Here is a 17842-nt window from a genome sequence, read left to right as displayed (position 1 = left end):
TCCTTTGATTGTATGTACCTATCTCATATCTAACTGTTAAAGAATAGAGCCCTGAAAATTTTGTGGGCAACTTAAGTGTTTTGCCATGGCCATTATCTTCTACACAATTATTTCCCCAGCTTGCCAGGTCTTCCATTTACCACCCATTTTCTCCACATTTTTATGTCTAAATGATTATTAATTCATGCATTAGGTAAGAACCTGCTAAAGAGAACTATGTAGAAAAATATACGACAAATGCAATTTACCGTATTATTCACTGAGTATAAGTTGAATGTTTTGAACTGGTGGCAGTCACTAGTGTTTGTGTTCAAGACAGTATTTCAATCTCTTCTACACATTTTCTCCTGTATATGTCGAAAATTACTAGCTCATGAGTTAGGGAAGAAGAGAATTGCTCAGGAAATATATATATGAAAAATACAGTTTGCCATATCATTTGCCAAGTGCAATTTGAAAGTTTTGTTTCATGTGTTAGCATCTACGCTTTTGTTTCCCCTACTTAATGGCTCTTATCATATGTCACCCATTATTTTTTTCCATTATTTATGTGTTTATTTACTGAGGATAGGGAAGAAAGAACACTTCCCATGTATTTTCTTCTTCATAGAAGGCAAATAAATGGGATGGGAGTTGGATGGTATTAACCCTTCCCTCCTTGTATTTCAATTTCTAAATGTTGGAGCAGTAGGAGCCAAAAGAGGAGTGGTTATTCTCTTCAAAGGCTGGGTTGTGTGAATGTGTATAGATATAATCAAGAGGAGAATAAGGTGGGAGACAGATATATTTGAGAAGAACCAAAATGCTCAAAATCTGAATGCAACAAAACTCAAGTGGAAGGGAAAAGATGGGTTTAGGAATGCCTTAGATAAAGTCAGATGTTAGTGTGAGGGTAAGTGTGAAGGAAAGGAAGTGATAGTGCTTCTACAGAAGTGGGACTTGTGGGAATATGTGAATGTGGGTAAAATGGAAGTGGACTGTGAGAGAAGGATGATTATTAGTGCTTTTGCTCCTAGAAGTGAGAGGAATGAGGAGCTGAGGTGAGTGCTTTTAGAGAAGCTTGGTGTATCAGCAGTTTTGATGTGAAGAATCAGGAATTAGCAGTGGGTGATTTGAATGTAAGATTGTATAATGTGGTAGCTGATGTTATGATTAGGAGATTTGAATAAAATTGATAAACAGCTTGTGGAGCTGTGTGTTGAAAATGGACTGGTTAGGGGAATACCTTGTGTATGAAATGGACATACATAGGTACATGTGGGTGAGTAGGGTAGTTGTTAAGGAGGCATTATTGGATTATGTAATAATTGATAGATGTGCAAAGGAGAGATTCTTGGATGTAAATGTGTTTAGAGGGGCAGCAGGTAGAATGTCTGATCATTACTTGGTGAAGGTGAGGACAAAGGTTTGCAGAGGCTTTCAGAAAAGAGGTAGTGATAAGGGTGGAAAGAGGATGGTAAAAGTGAGTGAGCTTGGAGAACAGGCTTTTGTAATGAAATACCAGGGGAGATTAGGTGTAGAATGGCAAAAGGTAAGAGGAGATGTATCAAGGGGAGCAAATGAGGAATTTGGAGGTATTTAGAGAAGCAATGCTAGTGTGGGAGAGGAATGAATGGCATGTAAAAAGTGTTAGTTGGGCATGTGAAAAAGGGTAGTGAGTGGTGGGATGACAAAGTCGAGTTGCTTATGAAAGATAAAAGAGAGATGTATGGGCATTACTTGCTGGAAATGAGTGTGAGTGATAATGGGATGTATAAGAGAAAGTGAAAGGAGGCCAAGAGAAAGTTTTTGGGACAGAAAAAGAGGGCCAAATGGGATTTAGGGTGAGCAAGTATCAGTAAACTTCAGGGAGGATAAGAAAATATACTGGAATGGTTAATAGTGTGACATAACAGGCAGAGATAAGAAGAGGAGATGGAGTGAGTACTCTGAGGTATTCTTGAATGTGTTTGATGAAAGAGTGGCAGATTTTGGGTGTTTGGATTGGGGAGGTGTGTGAAGTGAGAATGCCCTAGCATGTGGTTTGGTGAAAAAAAAAGAGGTCATGAAAGCCTTGTACAAGATGAAATGCAGGAAAGTAGCTGGAGTGGATGGGATTGCTGTTGAGTTTCACAAAAGGTGACTTTCTTGGTGATTGGGTAGATAGGATTTTCAGTGTATGTATGGTTTATGGTGAGATGCTTGAGGATTGGCAGAATACCTGTATAGTGCCATTGTATAATGGCAAGGCAGACAAAAGTTGTTGAGTATACCTGGAAGCTTTATGGAAAAATGGTGATTGAGAGGTTGGTGGCATGCAGAGAGCTTCAGATTGGGGAGGAACAGTATAGGATGAGGAGAGGTTGAGTGTGTGTGGATCCGATGTTTGATTAGAAGAATTTGTTAGAGAGAATTACTTCGAGAGACAGAAGGATTTGCATATGGCATTTACAGATCTAGAGAAAGTGTATGAAAGGGTTGTAAGATATACTCCGTGGAAAGTGTTATGAATATATGGTGTGTGAAAATCTGTTAGAAACAATGAAGAGTTTTTATCAAAACATAAGTGTGTGCATGAGTAGGAAGAGAGGAGGATGAGTGGTTCAGTGTGAAGGTGGCCTTGCATGCAGCAGGCATGTATGATGTCCCCATTGCTGTTTAATTGGTTTATGGATGGGCTGGTGAAGGAGATGAATGCACAGATTTTAGAGACAGAGACACCTCTGCAGTCTCTCAGGTGTGGGGGTTCCTTGAAAATGTGTACTAATTACAGATTTAAGTGAGAAACTGCTGAAGCTGGTATGTAAGTTTGGGAGAATGTGTAAAAGGAGAAAATTGGAAGTGAATGTGAATAAATATTAGATTTAGCTGTAGATACAAACATTAATTTAAGGTGCAATTTTGAATGGAGAGAACATAAAGGAAGTGGGATGCTTGAGCCTGAGAGTGGACTTGGCAGCAAATGAAAATATGGAAACAAGTGAGTCATAGGGTGGGTGAGGGGGCTAGGTAGTGGGTGTATTGAGGAGTGAATAGAGAGTTCACCATCTGTGAGGCTTAGGTGGGCATTTTTAAGGGTATAATAGTCCTGATGGTGTTGTATGGATAGTAGTCTTGGACTGTGGATGAAATTGTATGGAAGGAGGTGAATGTGTTTGAAATGAAATGTTTGAGTACAATATGTGATGTAAGGAGGGATGATCAAGTAAGAAACGAGAAAGTAAGAGAGAGGTGAGGTAATATGAAGGCTGTGGTTGAGAAAACTGGAGAGGGCGTGCTGAAATGGTTTGGGCATTTAGGAAGTTCACAGATAGGTTATATAGGTTAGAAGTGTAGGGAACAAGGTGAAGAGGGAGACTAAACTGGAGTTTGAAGGTTAGGTAGAAAAGTGTTTGAACGTATAAGAGTGTGTATTGTGTAAGGCTTGCATGAAATAGAGTGAGTTGGAGCAATGTGTATACTGAGCCAGAGCATATGGAGTTAGAGAAACCACAGAAAGTTCTGTAGGGCATGGTTGTGCATAGGGGGCTGTAGTTTCAATTTATTATACATGACAACCAGGGAGTGGATGTGAACAAATGAGGCCATTTCTTTGTCTGTTCATGGCACTGCCTCACTGAAACTGCAAACAAGTTTGAAAGAGGAGAAAGAAAATGCCTTTGGTAAAAACTTGTTAAAAAACTGTCCATAGAATATATATGAAACAATTCACCCAATCATTCAATTATTATAGAATTGAAATTTTGAATCAGAGACGATTATTAGTGATCATATATGAAAAATCATTAGTCTTTTCTGACTCTCCATATGTAATGTAAATGTTTAAGATTTCTCTGTGGTTTGTTAGTGGGTAAGTAAAATATTATGAGCATTATGTGGTTCGTTATTAGGGCCTCCCATACCACATACAGCTGTATTTACATTGAAAATCATTGAACTGAGGTTTGCAAAACTGAGAATTTCAAGATTTCTTGGCCCTTATCTCTTGAATAATTATGACCTTAGTGTATATAAATGATTGAAGACATTGGTCAAAACTAGTGTTTCGCTAGATGAACTGAGTGATAAATCACTGTGACAAGAGGATCGATATCAACTTGTATCTGCTGTGTTATACCTTTAGAGCAGAGTCAGAACATTTCACTGTTAGCTTATGATATGCAAGTTCAGCCTATGGCCAAGGAGAGGTGGCTGAATGTTTTATGCTCTTCATGCACATGGGCAGTTGCTCATCACAGGCATGGATAGTTTGCACTATACAAAACACTGGAAATGGGCTAAAAATTCTGTAGCTTTTAACTTTCAACTTCAGATGTTTGATGAACAATTCTAGATATAAAATGAATATAAGGAGGCATGAAGAGGTCAGTTTGCTTGGTTTTTTGTGCTGACTGATTTTTTAGTTGAAATTGTGGAGAAATATGTATATTGCCAAACACCTTTATAAAGAGGTGGTTATTTGAATTTGTTAGACTTTTTGTTCATATTGTTCTCACTGAAATGGCACCTTTGATATTTTTATTGTATGACAGTATCTCATTGACATAATGCTTATAAGTACTAATAGTGTGAATTAGTTGAAGAATATCAGTGAATAGTTGTTAACACTAAAACAAACTTGGCACTGCATGTAGATATTAAGAAGTATTAATAGATTTTAATAGTTTTCCAATTTATATGTATCACAGTACAAGTAGTTTTAGTGTCAACTGCTCAGATCCCAGCATACATCCTCAAGTAATTTGCTTAATAACATGAACCAAAAACTACTAACCTGGCCTACTTGGTCTTTCCCCAGTCTAACCACACTCTAGGAACTGGCCCTGTCCCTAAGTATGGTTGTAATGCCTATGGAGCTAAGGTTTCTAAACCAGTAGCTCGCAACAACATTATAAACCCTAAGGTAACAAATTTATAGAGTATCTTTGTGTATGTGAGAGTGCTTCTCATCTGCTTTTCATAAAAGTTTGTCTTACTCTGCTTCAGTTGCACAATTTCTTGCTGTATTAGACATTCTAAATACAGAATGTTAGTATGGATATGTTAACTGCATCTTACAGAATATCAAAACATGTTTTAGCATATATATATATATATATATATATATATATATATATATATATATATATATATATATATATATATATATATATATACTACTTTCAGTAGCAAGGAAATGTACACTCCTTTGGAATAAGAAGTTCTTTGATGAGACTGTACTCCCAGTGCTACAGCCTTGCCAAAGGTAACTTTTCATTGAAGAGTAACCTTATGTTGGCAGAGTTTGGTAACACACACACACACACACACATCCTTGGGGATAGGGGGAAAAAGAATACATCCCACATTTTCCCAAGTGTCGTAGAAGGCGAATAAAAGGGGTGGGAGTGGGGGGGCTGGAAATCCTCCCCTGCAGTTTTTACTTTTCTAAAACAAGGAGCAGAGAAGGGAGCCAAGTAAGGATTTTCCCTCTAATGCTCAGCCGTCTGTTCTTAACACTTCCTCACCAACGAGGGAAATGGCGAATATGTATGAAAAAAAATGTGTGGAAGTCGAGAATGTTATCTCGGAAAGCAAAAATGGGTATGTTTGAAGGAATAGTCGTTCCAACAATGTTGTATGGTTGCGAGGCGTGGGCTATGGATAGAGTTGTGCGCAGGAGGGTGGATGTGCTTTGAAATGAGACGTTTGAGGACAATATGTGGTGTGAGGTGGTTTGATCGAGTAAGTAATAGTAGGGTAAGAGAGATGTGTGGTAATAAAAAGAGTGTGGTTGAGAGAGCAGAAGAGGGTGTTTTGAAATGGTTTCGTCACTTGGAGAGAATGAGTGAGGAAAGATTGACCAAGAGGATATATGTGTCGGAGGTGGAGGGAACGAGGAGAAGTGGGAGACCAAATTGGAGGTGGAAAGATGGAGTGAAAAAGATTTTGAGTGATCAGGGCCTGAACATGCAGGAGGGTGAAAGACACGCAAGGAATAGAGTGAATTGGATCGATGTGGTATACCGGGGTTGACGTGCTGTCAATGGATTGAACCAGGGCATGTGAAGCATCTGGGGTAAACCATGGAAAGTTGTGTGAGACCTGGATGTGGAAAGGGAGCTGTGGTTTCGGTGCATTATTACATGACAGCTAGAGAGTGAGTGTGAACGAATGGGGCCTTTGGTGTCTTTTCCTAGTGCTGCCTCACACACGTGAGGGGAGAGGGGGATGTTATTTCATGTGTGGCGAGGTGGCGATGGGAATGAATAAAGGCAGACTATGAATTATGTACATGTGTATATATGTATATGCCTGTGTATGCATATATATATGTATACGTTGAGATGTATAGGTATGTATATTTGTGTGTGTGGACGTGTATGTATATACATGTGTATGTGGGTGGGTTGGGCCATTCTTCCATCTGTTTCCTTGCACTACCTTGCTAAAAAGTCATCTTTAGCAGAGCTGTGTCATTGGAAGTACATACTTGTCAAAGACCTTTGTACTCCAGAGGAGTCACCATTTTCCTGCTGCTTGAAGTTACATAGACTTTGGCCACAGGAGCCTTTATAAAGAGGTCCTGTCTATAATACTGGGACTATTATGGAAATTGGTCTTGTGGCAATAATTGATAATGATATGATATACTGTGATAACGTACACTGCTCCTTGCATAATCTTGTATTTCATTGCTCTACTCTTCCATGGATACCAGCTATATATATATTTATGAAGTAGAATATGCCTATTGGAATGCTTTGTAAGTTTCTGCTGCTGGTGATAAACTTTAAGGTGCAGTTTTATGATCCATTGTATTACAGTACATAATACTTCATAATATATTTTGAGTAACAGTTTCAAACTGAGGAATTTGGAGTGTGCAGGATAAGTAAATATGTTGATTGAATATATTATGGAAGACTCTGTTTTTGATTTTTTAAGTGTGTAGTTTGAAGTTATTTCTTTATTGTCAGATATCATGTCTTTTTTTCTTTGATTTTATATATTTTCTTATTTGCTGGTATATTATTCTTTGTATTGTAGAATTTCAGATGTTATTGTTGCACAGTTGTTGGGAAGGTTTTCACTCTTCTTAAAAGTAGAATGAATGTCCAATTCTTTCCTTCAGTATCTTTTTTAGTTAACTCTTTTGAGGTATTTTTAGCTGGTGATGGTGTCTAGCAAGCAAGGCATGTTATACCTCATGCATGGATGTTTGAAATTTTTTTATCATATACCTGTCTTTGATTCTGCTTAATTTTCTCATTAACAATATCATTAACTAGACTAAGAGTTGTGTGTATCCAGCATATAGTATAGGACACAGACAAACCCAAAAAAGATGATGAAAATACCTTAACAAAGAAAACAGCCCTGCAGTTGGGTGCACTGTACTTGTGTTATGACCCAGCTAGACCTGGTCAGTCAAGTAGTCTTAGTTTTCTTCCCTTTCCAACCCAAGCTCACATGTTTGCTATGCCCTGTTTCACTATAGCCCTTAGAAGCGACTGTTTCCTGTGGGACGGGGTAGTGCCGGGAATGGACGAAGGCAAGCAAATATGAATATGTACATGTGTATACATGTATATGTAGATATGTTTATGTATGTATATGTGCATGTATGGGCGTTTATGTATATATATGTGTATTTGAGTGGATGGGCTGTTCTTCGTCTGTTTCCTGGCACTACCTCGCTGATGTGGGAAACAACACTTGTTCTGAGTGCACTGTGTTGTGTCGGTCATAGTTTTGAGCAAGTTGATGAATTGTTTGTATGGAATGTTGAGGGGTTCATTTTCATGTCCAAATTTGGTGCCAGTTAGTGTTCTGAGGGCATTTAGTTTGCGAGTTGCTTTTTTGTTGATGTTATTGGTGTGGAGAGTGGTTGGTGTTTTGTTCTGAGGAAGTGAGTGTCCATTTGAGTTAGCTGGATTCATGTCTTTTCGGGGTTAAAAAATGTTATAGAATATGGAGATACTGATATTTTGTTCTTGGAGAACTGTTGTTCCAGTTGTGTAATGTAGTGCTACATGTTTGATGTTGCTTCTCTGGTGTTTTGATAAGATTTTGAGATTGCTTGCTTACGAAAGGACTTTCATGTTGAGTTTTTTTTGAGGTAATGGGAGGTCACATTGGAGAAATCCATTGTCGAGTTTGATTGTTTAAGAATTGAAGTCATTGTGAGTGACTCTAGTATGGCAGCTGGCTTTTGAAATATGCCATCCACTTTTTGTCTTTGTTGTGGAGGGTGATGTCGAGCATTTTTTGCATGAGGATGTGTCAGAGGACAGTATCAAATGCTTTGTTGATGTCTGTTACTACTAGTACTTTGTTGGGAGGGGATGTTGTTGGTTGACTTCGTCTGTGATGTGATGTGTAAGCTGTGTAGTGTGGTGGTGGAAATCATGCTGTGAGTGGTTGAAAGTGGGATTTTTTCTGATTCTGTGATGGATCATCTTTTCAAAGAATTAGGTTACTGAGAATAAAAGTGAAATAAGTTGGTAGGAGGAGGGGGAGTTGGGTGGTCTAGATTTTAGGGGGTTTTAGGATTGGTATGATGTTGGCAGTCTTCCATATGTTAGGGAATTTGTTGTGTAGCAAGCATATTCATAGATATATGTTGAGTGCTTGGATTGCAATTGGGTCATTGAGTTTGGTATGAAAATTCATTATGTTGTTGAAACCTGTAGAAGGAGAGTTATGTAAGCTTTTTAGTTGCATTTCTTGTATCAGAGGGAGTGAAGGGTGGATGGGCAGTAGTTTAAGGGGACTTAGGGTTCGTGGCTCATTTTTGATTAGTGTCTCATGAGTATATTTGTTATCTCTGGGGATAGGGGGAAGAATACTTCCCATGTATTCCCTGTGTGTCGTAGAAGGCGACTAAAAGGGGAGGGAGTGGGGGACTGGAAATTCTCCCTTCCCATTTATAATTTTCCAAAAGAAGGAACGGAGAGGTGGGCCAATTGAGGATATACCCTCTAGGGCTCACTCCTCAGTTCTTGACGCCACCTCGCTAACGCAGGATAAGGCAAATATGTATGAGTATGTTTGTGTGTTCTTTAGGAGCAGAGATTTCTCTAGAATGGGTCAGGAATGCTTTAAGAATGAGGATTGGGAGGCAGATTTAGGATATTTGGCTCAGGGTGGCATCATGCAAACCAAGAGAACCATGGAGAATGGTTTGTTGAAGAGAGAAGTGGTGAAAGCATTACATAAGATGAATGGTGGTAAGTGGATGGTATTGCAGTTAAATTTCTAAAGAAAGGTGATGACTGTATTGTTAATTAGTTAGTTAGGATTTTCATTGTATGTATGGATCATGGTGAGGTGCATAAGGATTGGTAGAATGCCTGTTTAGTCCCAGTGTATAAAGGCAGGGGGGAATAATGGTGTATGTTCAATCTACAGAGGTGCAAGTTTGTTGAGAGTACCTGGAAAGTTGTATGGAGTAGTGATTGAGAGGTTGGAGGCATGTACAGAGCATTAGACTGCAGGGTAACAGTGTGGTGTCAGAAGTGGAAGAGGATGTGGGGATTAGGTGTTTGCATTAAAGCAGTGTGTGTGAGAAATTCTTTGAGAAATCAATGGATATGTATGTGGCATTTATGGATCTGGAGAAAGTATGTGATAGAGTTGATTTAGATGATTAGTGAAAGGTCTTAAGAGTATATGGTGTGGTGGGAAAGCTGCTAGAAGTAGTGAGAATATTTTATCGAGGGTGTAAGGCATGTTTACAAGTAGGAAGAGAGGAGAATGAATGGCTGCAAGTGAAGGTTGATCTGCAGCAGGAATGTATGATGTCACCAGGGTCATTTGATTTGTTTATGGATGAGATGGTGATGTAGGTAAATGCAAGAGCCTTGGAGAGGCAGTTAAGTATGCAGTATTGTAGAGGATGAGGGGGCCAGTTGTTGTTTGCTGATGATTTAGGACTGATGGCAAATTCAAGCAAGAAACTTAAAAAGTTGGTGACTGAGTTTGGAAGAGTGTCTGAAAGGAGGAATTTTATCGGTATATGCAATTAAAAGCAAGGTTATTAGGTTTAGGTGGGTTAGTTGGGATGTGTGTTTGAATGGAGAGAAATTAGACGAAGTGAATGTTTTAGATACCTGGGAGTAGGCATGGCTGTGAATAGAACCTTAGAATCAAATGTGAATCATAGGATGGGTGAGGGGGTGAAGGTTCGTGGAGCACTGAAGATAGGATGGGCGAGGGGGTGAAGGTTCTTGGAGCACTGAAGAATGTGTGGAAAGAGAATTTGGAATGTCAAAACAAAAAGGTATAGTATTCCCAACAATATTATATGTATGTGAGGCATAGGTTATAGATGAAGATATGTGGAGGAGGGTGGATGTTTTGGAAATGTTACGTTTGAAGACACTTCATTTCCAATACTTCCGCCTGTTTCTCACATTAGCGAGGTAACACTAAGAACATATAAAGTAAAGGCCTTCTTTACTCATAACTATTCTCTGGCTGTCATGTAGACTGCACAAAAACACAACCCCCAATCCACAACCAATCTCCACAGACCTACCTGTGGTTTCCCCCGTGGCTGCTTCAAATGCCCTGGTGCTGTTCATTGATAGCACATCACTGTGATTCACTCTATGCCATGCATACCTTTCACCCTCCTGTATGTAGTGGCCCCAAGCACTCAATATCTTTTTCACTCTCTCCTTGTGTCTCCTGCTTCTCATTTTTCCCTGACACATATATCATCTTTGTCATCCTCTCATCACTTATCCTCTTTGTCAACCTCTCGTCACTTATTCTCTCCTTAAGTCCAAACCATATCAGCACACCCTCTTCAGCTCTCTTAATCACACACTTCTCATTATCATACCTCTGTTGCACCTTTTTATTACTAAGTTGATCAAACCTCCTCACACCAGACATTTCATTTTCATCACATTCTTCCTTCTCTGTATATTCTCATCTGTTGCCCATGTCACACATCCATACAGCATTGTTGGGACTGCTATACCTTAAAGCATACCATTTCTGCCCTCCCAGATAATGACCTCTCTTTCCACACATTCTTCAGTGTTCCCAGAACTTATACATACATACATGCATATATATATATATATATATATATATATATATATATATATATATATATATATATATATATATATATATATATATATATATATATAAAATATATATATATATATATATATATATATATATATATATATATATATATATATATATATATATATATATTATCCCTGGGGATAGGGGATTAAGAATACTTCCCACGTATTCCCTGCGTGTCGTAGAAGGCGACTAAAAGGGGAGGGAGCGGGGGGCTGGAAATCCTCCCCTCTCGTTTTTTTTTTTTTTTTTTTTTTTTTTTTTTTTTTTTTTTTCAAAAGAAGGAACAGAGAATTGGGCCAGGTGAGGGTATTCCCTCAAAGGCCCAGTCCTCTGTTCTTAACGCTACCTCGCTAATGCGGGAAATGGCGAATAGTTTGAAAGAAAAGAAAAGAAAAATATATATATATATATATATATATATATATATATATATATATATATATATATATATATATATATATATATATATGCATATATGTATAAATACATATATAGACACCTAAAACAAGACAAGAAGGAAATCTAGCATGCAAAGAATAAAGAATAATAGCAAAAAGTTTAAGAAATTTCCACTCAGGACTCTTCAGAATCAGGGTATATTATTGACATGTATGCTCTGTAAATGTGGGAGATTTGAAAAATCTTGATTTTATCATTTTATATGCAGTGTATGAAATATTCTTTTCTTTTGTTGATGGAATATGTCAGGATATTCTAAGATATTTTGTACTTATTATGGATATTTTGATAATGTATGGAAAATACTACTTGATTTTCCCATGAACTGGCAAATTATACTATCTTCTGGCAGTCTGCATGTATACAAGAGATCACCTGATTCACATCATGGTTTCTGTATAATGCTATATCTCCTACCCCATTATTTACCACCTCGAAAGTAAGTGCAATCAGTTTGGTATGTCTGCAAGGAATGTCAAAGATATCTAAGAGAGTACAGGACATAAGGCTTTTGCTAAGTGATGTAAAACTAAGTGCACAGGAGGTATGATTATGGTGAGATAGTGATGCCATTAACCTGTGTAAAGAAAATTGTTGAGAAAGGAGGTTACACATCTCAGCAAGTGTTTGATGTGGATGAACTGGCTAATTTTGTAAAATGCTACAAGGACACTGATTAGTAAGGAAAAAAAGACTGCTCCAAGCTTCAAGGTAGCTGAAGATTGCTGGACACATTTGACACATTTCCTGAAAGGGAATACTGAGGGAGATTCTAAGTTTAAGCCTTTGATAATGCTTCATTCAGAAAATCCCAGGGCTATATAAAGTCTGTCTTACCTGTGATGTTATGAAAGTTGATGAATCAGATGATTTGGGGGCTGATGTATGCAACCATAGTATCCCTTGCTTTCCTTCCCAGTCATTTTTTTGTAAGTCTTCATTGGATATTGTCTACGCTACCTGTGATATGGTAACAGTTACTGAATCAGATAATTCAGCGAACAGTCTGGACAGACCATCATTGAATCTCCTCTTTCTTACCTATGATGTGGTAACAGTTGCTGAATTGTATGGTAAAGGGGGTAATATAAACAGACCTCCATTATATATCATCTTCATTATCTGTAATGTTGCAACAGTTGCTGAATCAGATGATTGAGGGGGATGATACTGACATTGGTGTGGTAACAGTAGCTGAATCAGCTAATTCAGGAAGGGTCTGTAAACAAGCCTGGTGCCCTCATGTCACCCTTTCTCACTCCAGGGCACCTGAAGCCCTCATCACTACTTTTATTTAGTAAGTTTTCATTGTCAACTAAATTACATCATAACGGAGTGTGCTACATTGGTGGTAAGTTGTTTCAGGTATAGTACATCCAAAAGAGTTAGATTGGGAAAATTTTTGTTTATGAACATAAATCCCCATATAACGGGTCTTTATAACTTGACTTAAGACAATATGACTGTCGACAGGTTTTCTAGGAACATAGTCATGTCACATGGTGGAATGTTTGATTATGTGTGAATCATATCTGTTTGTAGACATATTATTGCATTTTTTTTAATTTTCTAATAGAAATCTCTTGCAGGGTTCTGATGTGGGTGAGACAGGGAGTGATGTAGGTTCTGGGGCAGTTAGCCTCAATGAGGAACAAAACTCACAACCAGCTGATGATGCATGGACAGATGTTAACCTCAATGATGGAACTCCAGATGAAATTGAGGCCAAGTCCCAGAAGTCTGGTTCGTATTTATGTGTATATTTCTTTCATTTTTTCTCTCTCTCAAGATAGATAACATAACATAACCCAAAAGAATATAGAATGTTAGAAAAGTTACCAAACATTTCAAATTTGAAGAACTATGATAATCACTGACAGATTCCAGCTGACTGGTCACCTGATATAATTGGTATATAATCGGTATATTTTTGGAGGGGGCGAAAATCCTGGGAGCCTTGAAGAATGTGTGGAAGTCAAGAACATTATCTCCGAAAGCAAAAATGGCTATGTTTGAAGGAATAGTGGTTCCAACAATGTTGTATGGTTGCGAGGCGTGGGCTATGGATAGAGTAGTGTGCAGGAGGGTGGATGTGCTGGAAATGAGATGTTTGAGGACAATATGTGGTGTGAGGTGGTTTGATCGAGTAAGTAATGTAAAGGTAAGAGAGATGTGTGGAAATAAGAAGAGCGTGGTTGAGAGAGCAGAAGAGGGTGTTTTGAAATGGTTTGGGCACATGGAGAGAATGAGTGAGGAAAGATTGACCAAGAGGATATATGTGTCGGAGGTGGAGGGAACGAGGAGAAGTGTGAGACCAAATTGGAGTTGGAAAGATGGAGTGAAAAAGATTTTGAGTGATCGAGGCCTGAACATGCAGGAGGGTGAAAGGCGTGCAAGGAATAGAGTGAATTGGATCAATGTGGTATATCGGGGTCGACGTGCTGTCAATGGATTGAATCAGGGCATGTGAAGCGTCTGGGGTAAACCATGGAAAGTTCTGTGGGGCCTGGATGTGGAAAGGGAGCTGTGGTTTCGGGCATTATTGCATGACTGCTAGAGACTGAGTGTGAACGAATGGGGCCTTTGTTGTCTTTTCCTAGCGCTACCTCGCACACATGAGGGGGGAGGGGGATGTTATTCCATGTGTGGCGAGGTGGCGATGGGAATGAATAAAGGCAGACAGTGTGAATTGTGTGCATGTGTATATATGTATATGTCTGCGTGTGTATATGTATGTGTACATTGAGATGTATGGGTATGAATATTTGCATGTGGGGACGTGTATGTGTATACATGTGTATGGGGGTGGGTTGGGCCATTTCTTTTGTCTGTTTCCTTGCGCTGCCTCGCAAACGCGGGAGACAGTGACAAAGCAAAATAATGAAAAAGAATTAATTTCACATAACTGAAATAAACAAAATTTAAATGCTATTTGAAAAATAGAATGTGCATGAAGGAGTGATGTTAATTTTTGAATAGATATAGCCAGGAATCTGAAACGTGATTGACATCTATGAAGCTCCATTGAATATAATGTAAATCACGGTATGGAATTTCTTGTTCCTGATGTGTCTCTGATTCCCAGGAAATATATTCATCAATGACAGAAGAATAAGAGATAGGTGTGGTAATGAGAAGAGCTTGTTTGAGAGAGCTGAAGATGGTGTGCTAAAATGATGTGGACATATAGAGAGAATCATTGAGGAGAGATTGACAAAGACAATGTATGTGCCTCAAATGGAAGGGAAAAGGAGAAGGGGGAGACAAATATGGAGGTGGAAGGATGAAATGGAAAAGGCTTTGAGTGTTTGAAGCCTGAACATGCAGGTGGGTGAAAGGCATGCATGGGAGAGAGTGAATTGGAGCGATGTGGTATACAGTGGAAGACATACCATTAGTGCACTGAACTAGGGCATGTGAAGCAGCAGGGGGAACCAAAGAAAGGTCTTTGGGGCCTGGTTATGGTTTGGGGGTTGTAGTGTTGATACAATACAACTTTAGAGTGGATATGAACAAATCAGCCTTTTTTTCTTCATCTGTTTCTGGTGTTACCCCACTTAACACAGGAAATAGTGATCAGGTATAATGATAATAAAGATGTTCATTTTATTTATTATACTTAATCAATGTTTCCTATGTCTGTGAGGTAGTGCCAGGAAACAGAGGAAGAATGGCCCATCCACTTATATACACATATAAATACTTACGTGCCCATACATGCACATATACATACATATACAAATCACCATATACATACATGTACATACATCAGACTTTGGTGGAGATGCAGACATTCTGCTTTACGTGAGCCATAGATCAGAAAGGGTTATGATGTTACCCAAGGAGTGCTCTGTTTTGTGTGGTTAGCAGCTTTGTTGAATATGTTTTTGATAGGGTGAACATCCAAGCAGGTGAGGAATAATTTAGGTTGGAGTGAATGAATTGTTTGTTTGATTTAGCGTGAAGTGGATGAATTGTTTGTTGATGATACTAAGGGATTCTTTATCATGTCCAAATCTGTTACAGTACCAGCTAATGTTCTGAGGGCATTTAGTTTGTTTGTTGCTTCTTTATTGATATATGTGATGTGAAGAGTGAATGTCACTGGTGTGTTGTATTTGATGCCCTTAATTGTTTGAATTTTGTTCTTTGGGGATGATTCGCCATTCAAGATGATGGGAGGATGCACGTTGGGTTTGTGTCTGTCGGGGATCAAAAAGTTGACAATGCATCAGTGAAAATGCAAACATTGTGTTGTAGGTGTACCATTGTTCAGAATGGGACATGATGTTACCCCAGGACAGCCAGTGATTATTCTGAGTGCTTAATTTTGTGTTGGGCAGCTTTGTTGAAGTTGCTTTTGATAGGATGGACAGTCAAACAGGTCAGGTGTAGTTTAGGGTCTAGCATATGATTGTTTATAGATGATGCTGAAGGATTCTTTATCTTGTCCAATTCTGGTATTGAACCTGTTATTGTTCTAAGGGCATACAGTGTGTTTGATGCTCATGTGTTGATGCTTGTGGCATTGGTTGTGAATGTCATGTGTATTGTCTGTTATTCCCTGAATAGCTGGTGTTTTGTTTAGTAAGAGTGATGGGCCATTCAGGGTGACAGGAGGGTGCATGTTGGATGTGTGTCTGTATGGGGGTCAAAAGAATGACTTAAGACTCATCTAGAGATGGAGATATTATGTTTTAGGTGAATCATTGTTCAGTAAGGGTCATGATGATATACCTTAGGACCCAGCATTTTCTAGGGGTTCATGCAGCTCCAAGGTTGCACAACACTCAGTAGCAGGAACAGGGTGGTCTTTTTGAACCAAGAGGTTCTTTGAAGCAACAGTACTCTACTCTGTATCATCAGCTGACAATGATACAGCCTCCTCAAAGGTGACTTTTCACTTGTGGTGTAACCTCAAGCAGGTGGAGTACAGTAACACCTATAAATCATCACTTTCCCAACCATTTTCCCTCTTCATACTACCTTTATTACTTTTTTTTTTTTTTTTTTTTTTTTGCTTTGTCGCTGTCTCCCGCGTTTGCGAGGTAGCGCAAGGAAACAGACGAAAGAAATGGCCCAACCCACCCCCATACACATGTATATACATACGTCCACACACGCAAATATACATACCTACACAGCTTTCCATGGTTTACCCCAGATGCTTCACATGCCTTGATTCAATCCACGGACAGCACGTCAACCCCGGTATACCACATCGCTCCAATTCACTCTATTCCTTTCCCTCCTTTCACCCTCCTGCATGTTCAGGCCCCGATCACACAAAATCTTCTTCACTCCATCTTTCCACCTCCAATTTGGTCTCCCTCTTCTCCTCGTTCCCTCCACCTCCGACACATATATCCTCTTGGTCAATCTTTCCTCACTCATTCTCTCCATGTGACCAAACCATTTCAAAACACCCTCTTCTGCTCTCTCAACCACGCTCTTTTCATTTCCACACATCTCTCTTACACTTACGTTACTTACTCGATCAAACCACCTCACACCACACATTGTCCTCAAACATCTCATTTCCAGCACATCCATCCTCCTGCGCACAACTCTATCCATAGTCCACGCCTCGCAACCATACAACATTGTTGGAACCACTATTCCTTCAAACATACCCATTTTTGCTTTCCGAGATAATGTTCTCGACTTCCACACATTCTTCAAGGTTCCCAGAATTTTCGCCCCCTCCCCCACCCTATGATCCACTTCCGCTTCCATGTTTCCATCCGCTGCCAGATCCACTCCCAGATATCTAAAAACACTTCACTTCTTCCAGTTTTTCTCCATTCAAACTCACCTCCCAATTGACTTGACCCTCAACCCTACTGTACCTAATAACCTTGCTCTTATTCACATTTACTCTTAACTTTCTTCTTTCACACACTTTACCAAACTCAGTCACCAGCTTCTGCAGTTTCTCACATGAATCAGCCACCAGCGCTGTATCATCAGCGAACAACAACTGACTCACTTCCCAAGCTCTCTCATCCCCAACAGACTTCATACTTGCCCCTCTTTCCAAAACTCTTGCATTCACCTCCCTAACAACCCCATCCATAAACAAATTAAACAACCATGGAGACATCACACACCCCTGCCGCAAACCTACATTCACTGAGAACCAATCACTTTCCTCTCTTCCTACACGTACACATGCCTTACATCCTGGATAAAAACTTTTCACTGCTTCTAACAACTTGCCTCCCACACCATATATTCTTAATACCTTCCACAGAGCATCTCTATCAACTCTATCATATGCCTTCTCCAGATCCATAAATGCTACATACAAATC

General features: G+C 39.1%; 1 protein-coding gene across 6 annotated transcripts in view; it reads left to right on the top strand.

Annotated features, from left to right (window-relative positions):
* rg (A kinase anchor protein rugose) overlaps positions 1-17842 on the top strand; it is a 662216-nt gene that overhangs the window by 156283 nt on the left and 488091 nt on the right. For 5 of the 6 annotated variants that reach the window (XM_071679213.1, XM_071679211.1, XM_071679212.1 and 2 more), the window contains exons 24-25: positions 4778-4882; positions 13119-13272. In XM_071679213.1, the coding sequence (XP_071535314.1) occupies positions 4778-4882; positions 13119-13272 (259 nt within the window). The remainder of the gene's footprint in view (positions 1-4777; positions 4883-13118; positions 13273-17842) is intronic. The other variant, XM_071679214.1, reaches the window with a different exon arrangement.

The sequence above is a fragment of the Panulirus ornatus genome, chromosome 29, assembly GCF_036320965.1.
Source record: "Panulirus ornatus isolate Po-2019 chromosome 29, ASM3632096v1, whole genome shotgun sequence".
In the NCBI taxonomy this organism is placed as follows: Eukaryota; Metazoa; Arthropoda; class Malacostraca; order Decapoda; family Palinuridae; genus Panulirus; species Panulirus ornatus.
The sequence above is the reverse complement of the archived record's forward strand: the minus strand, read 5'-3'. Positions and strand labels throughout refer to the sequence as shown.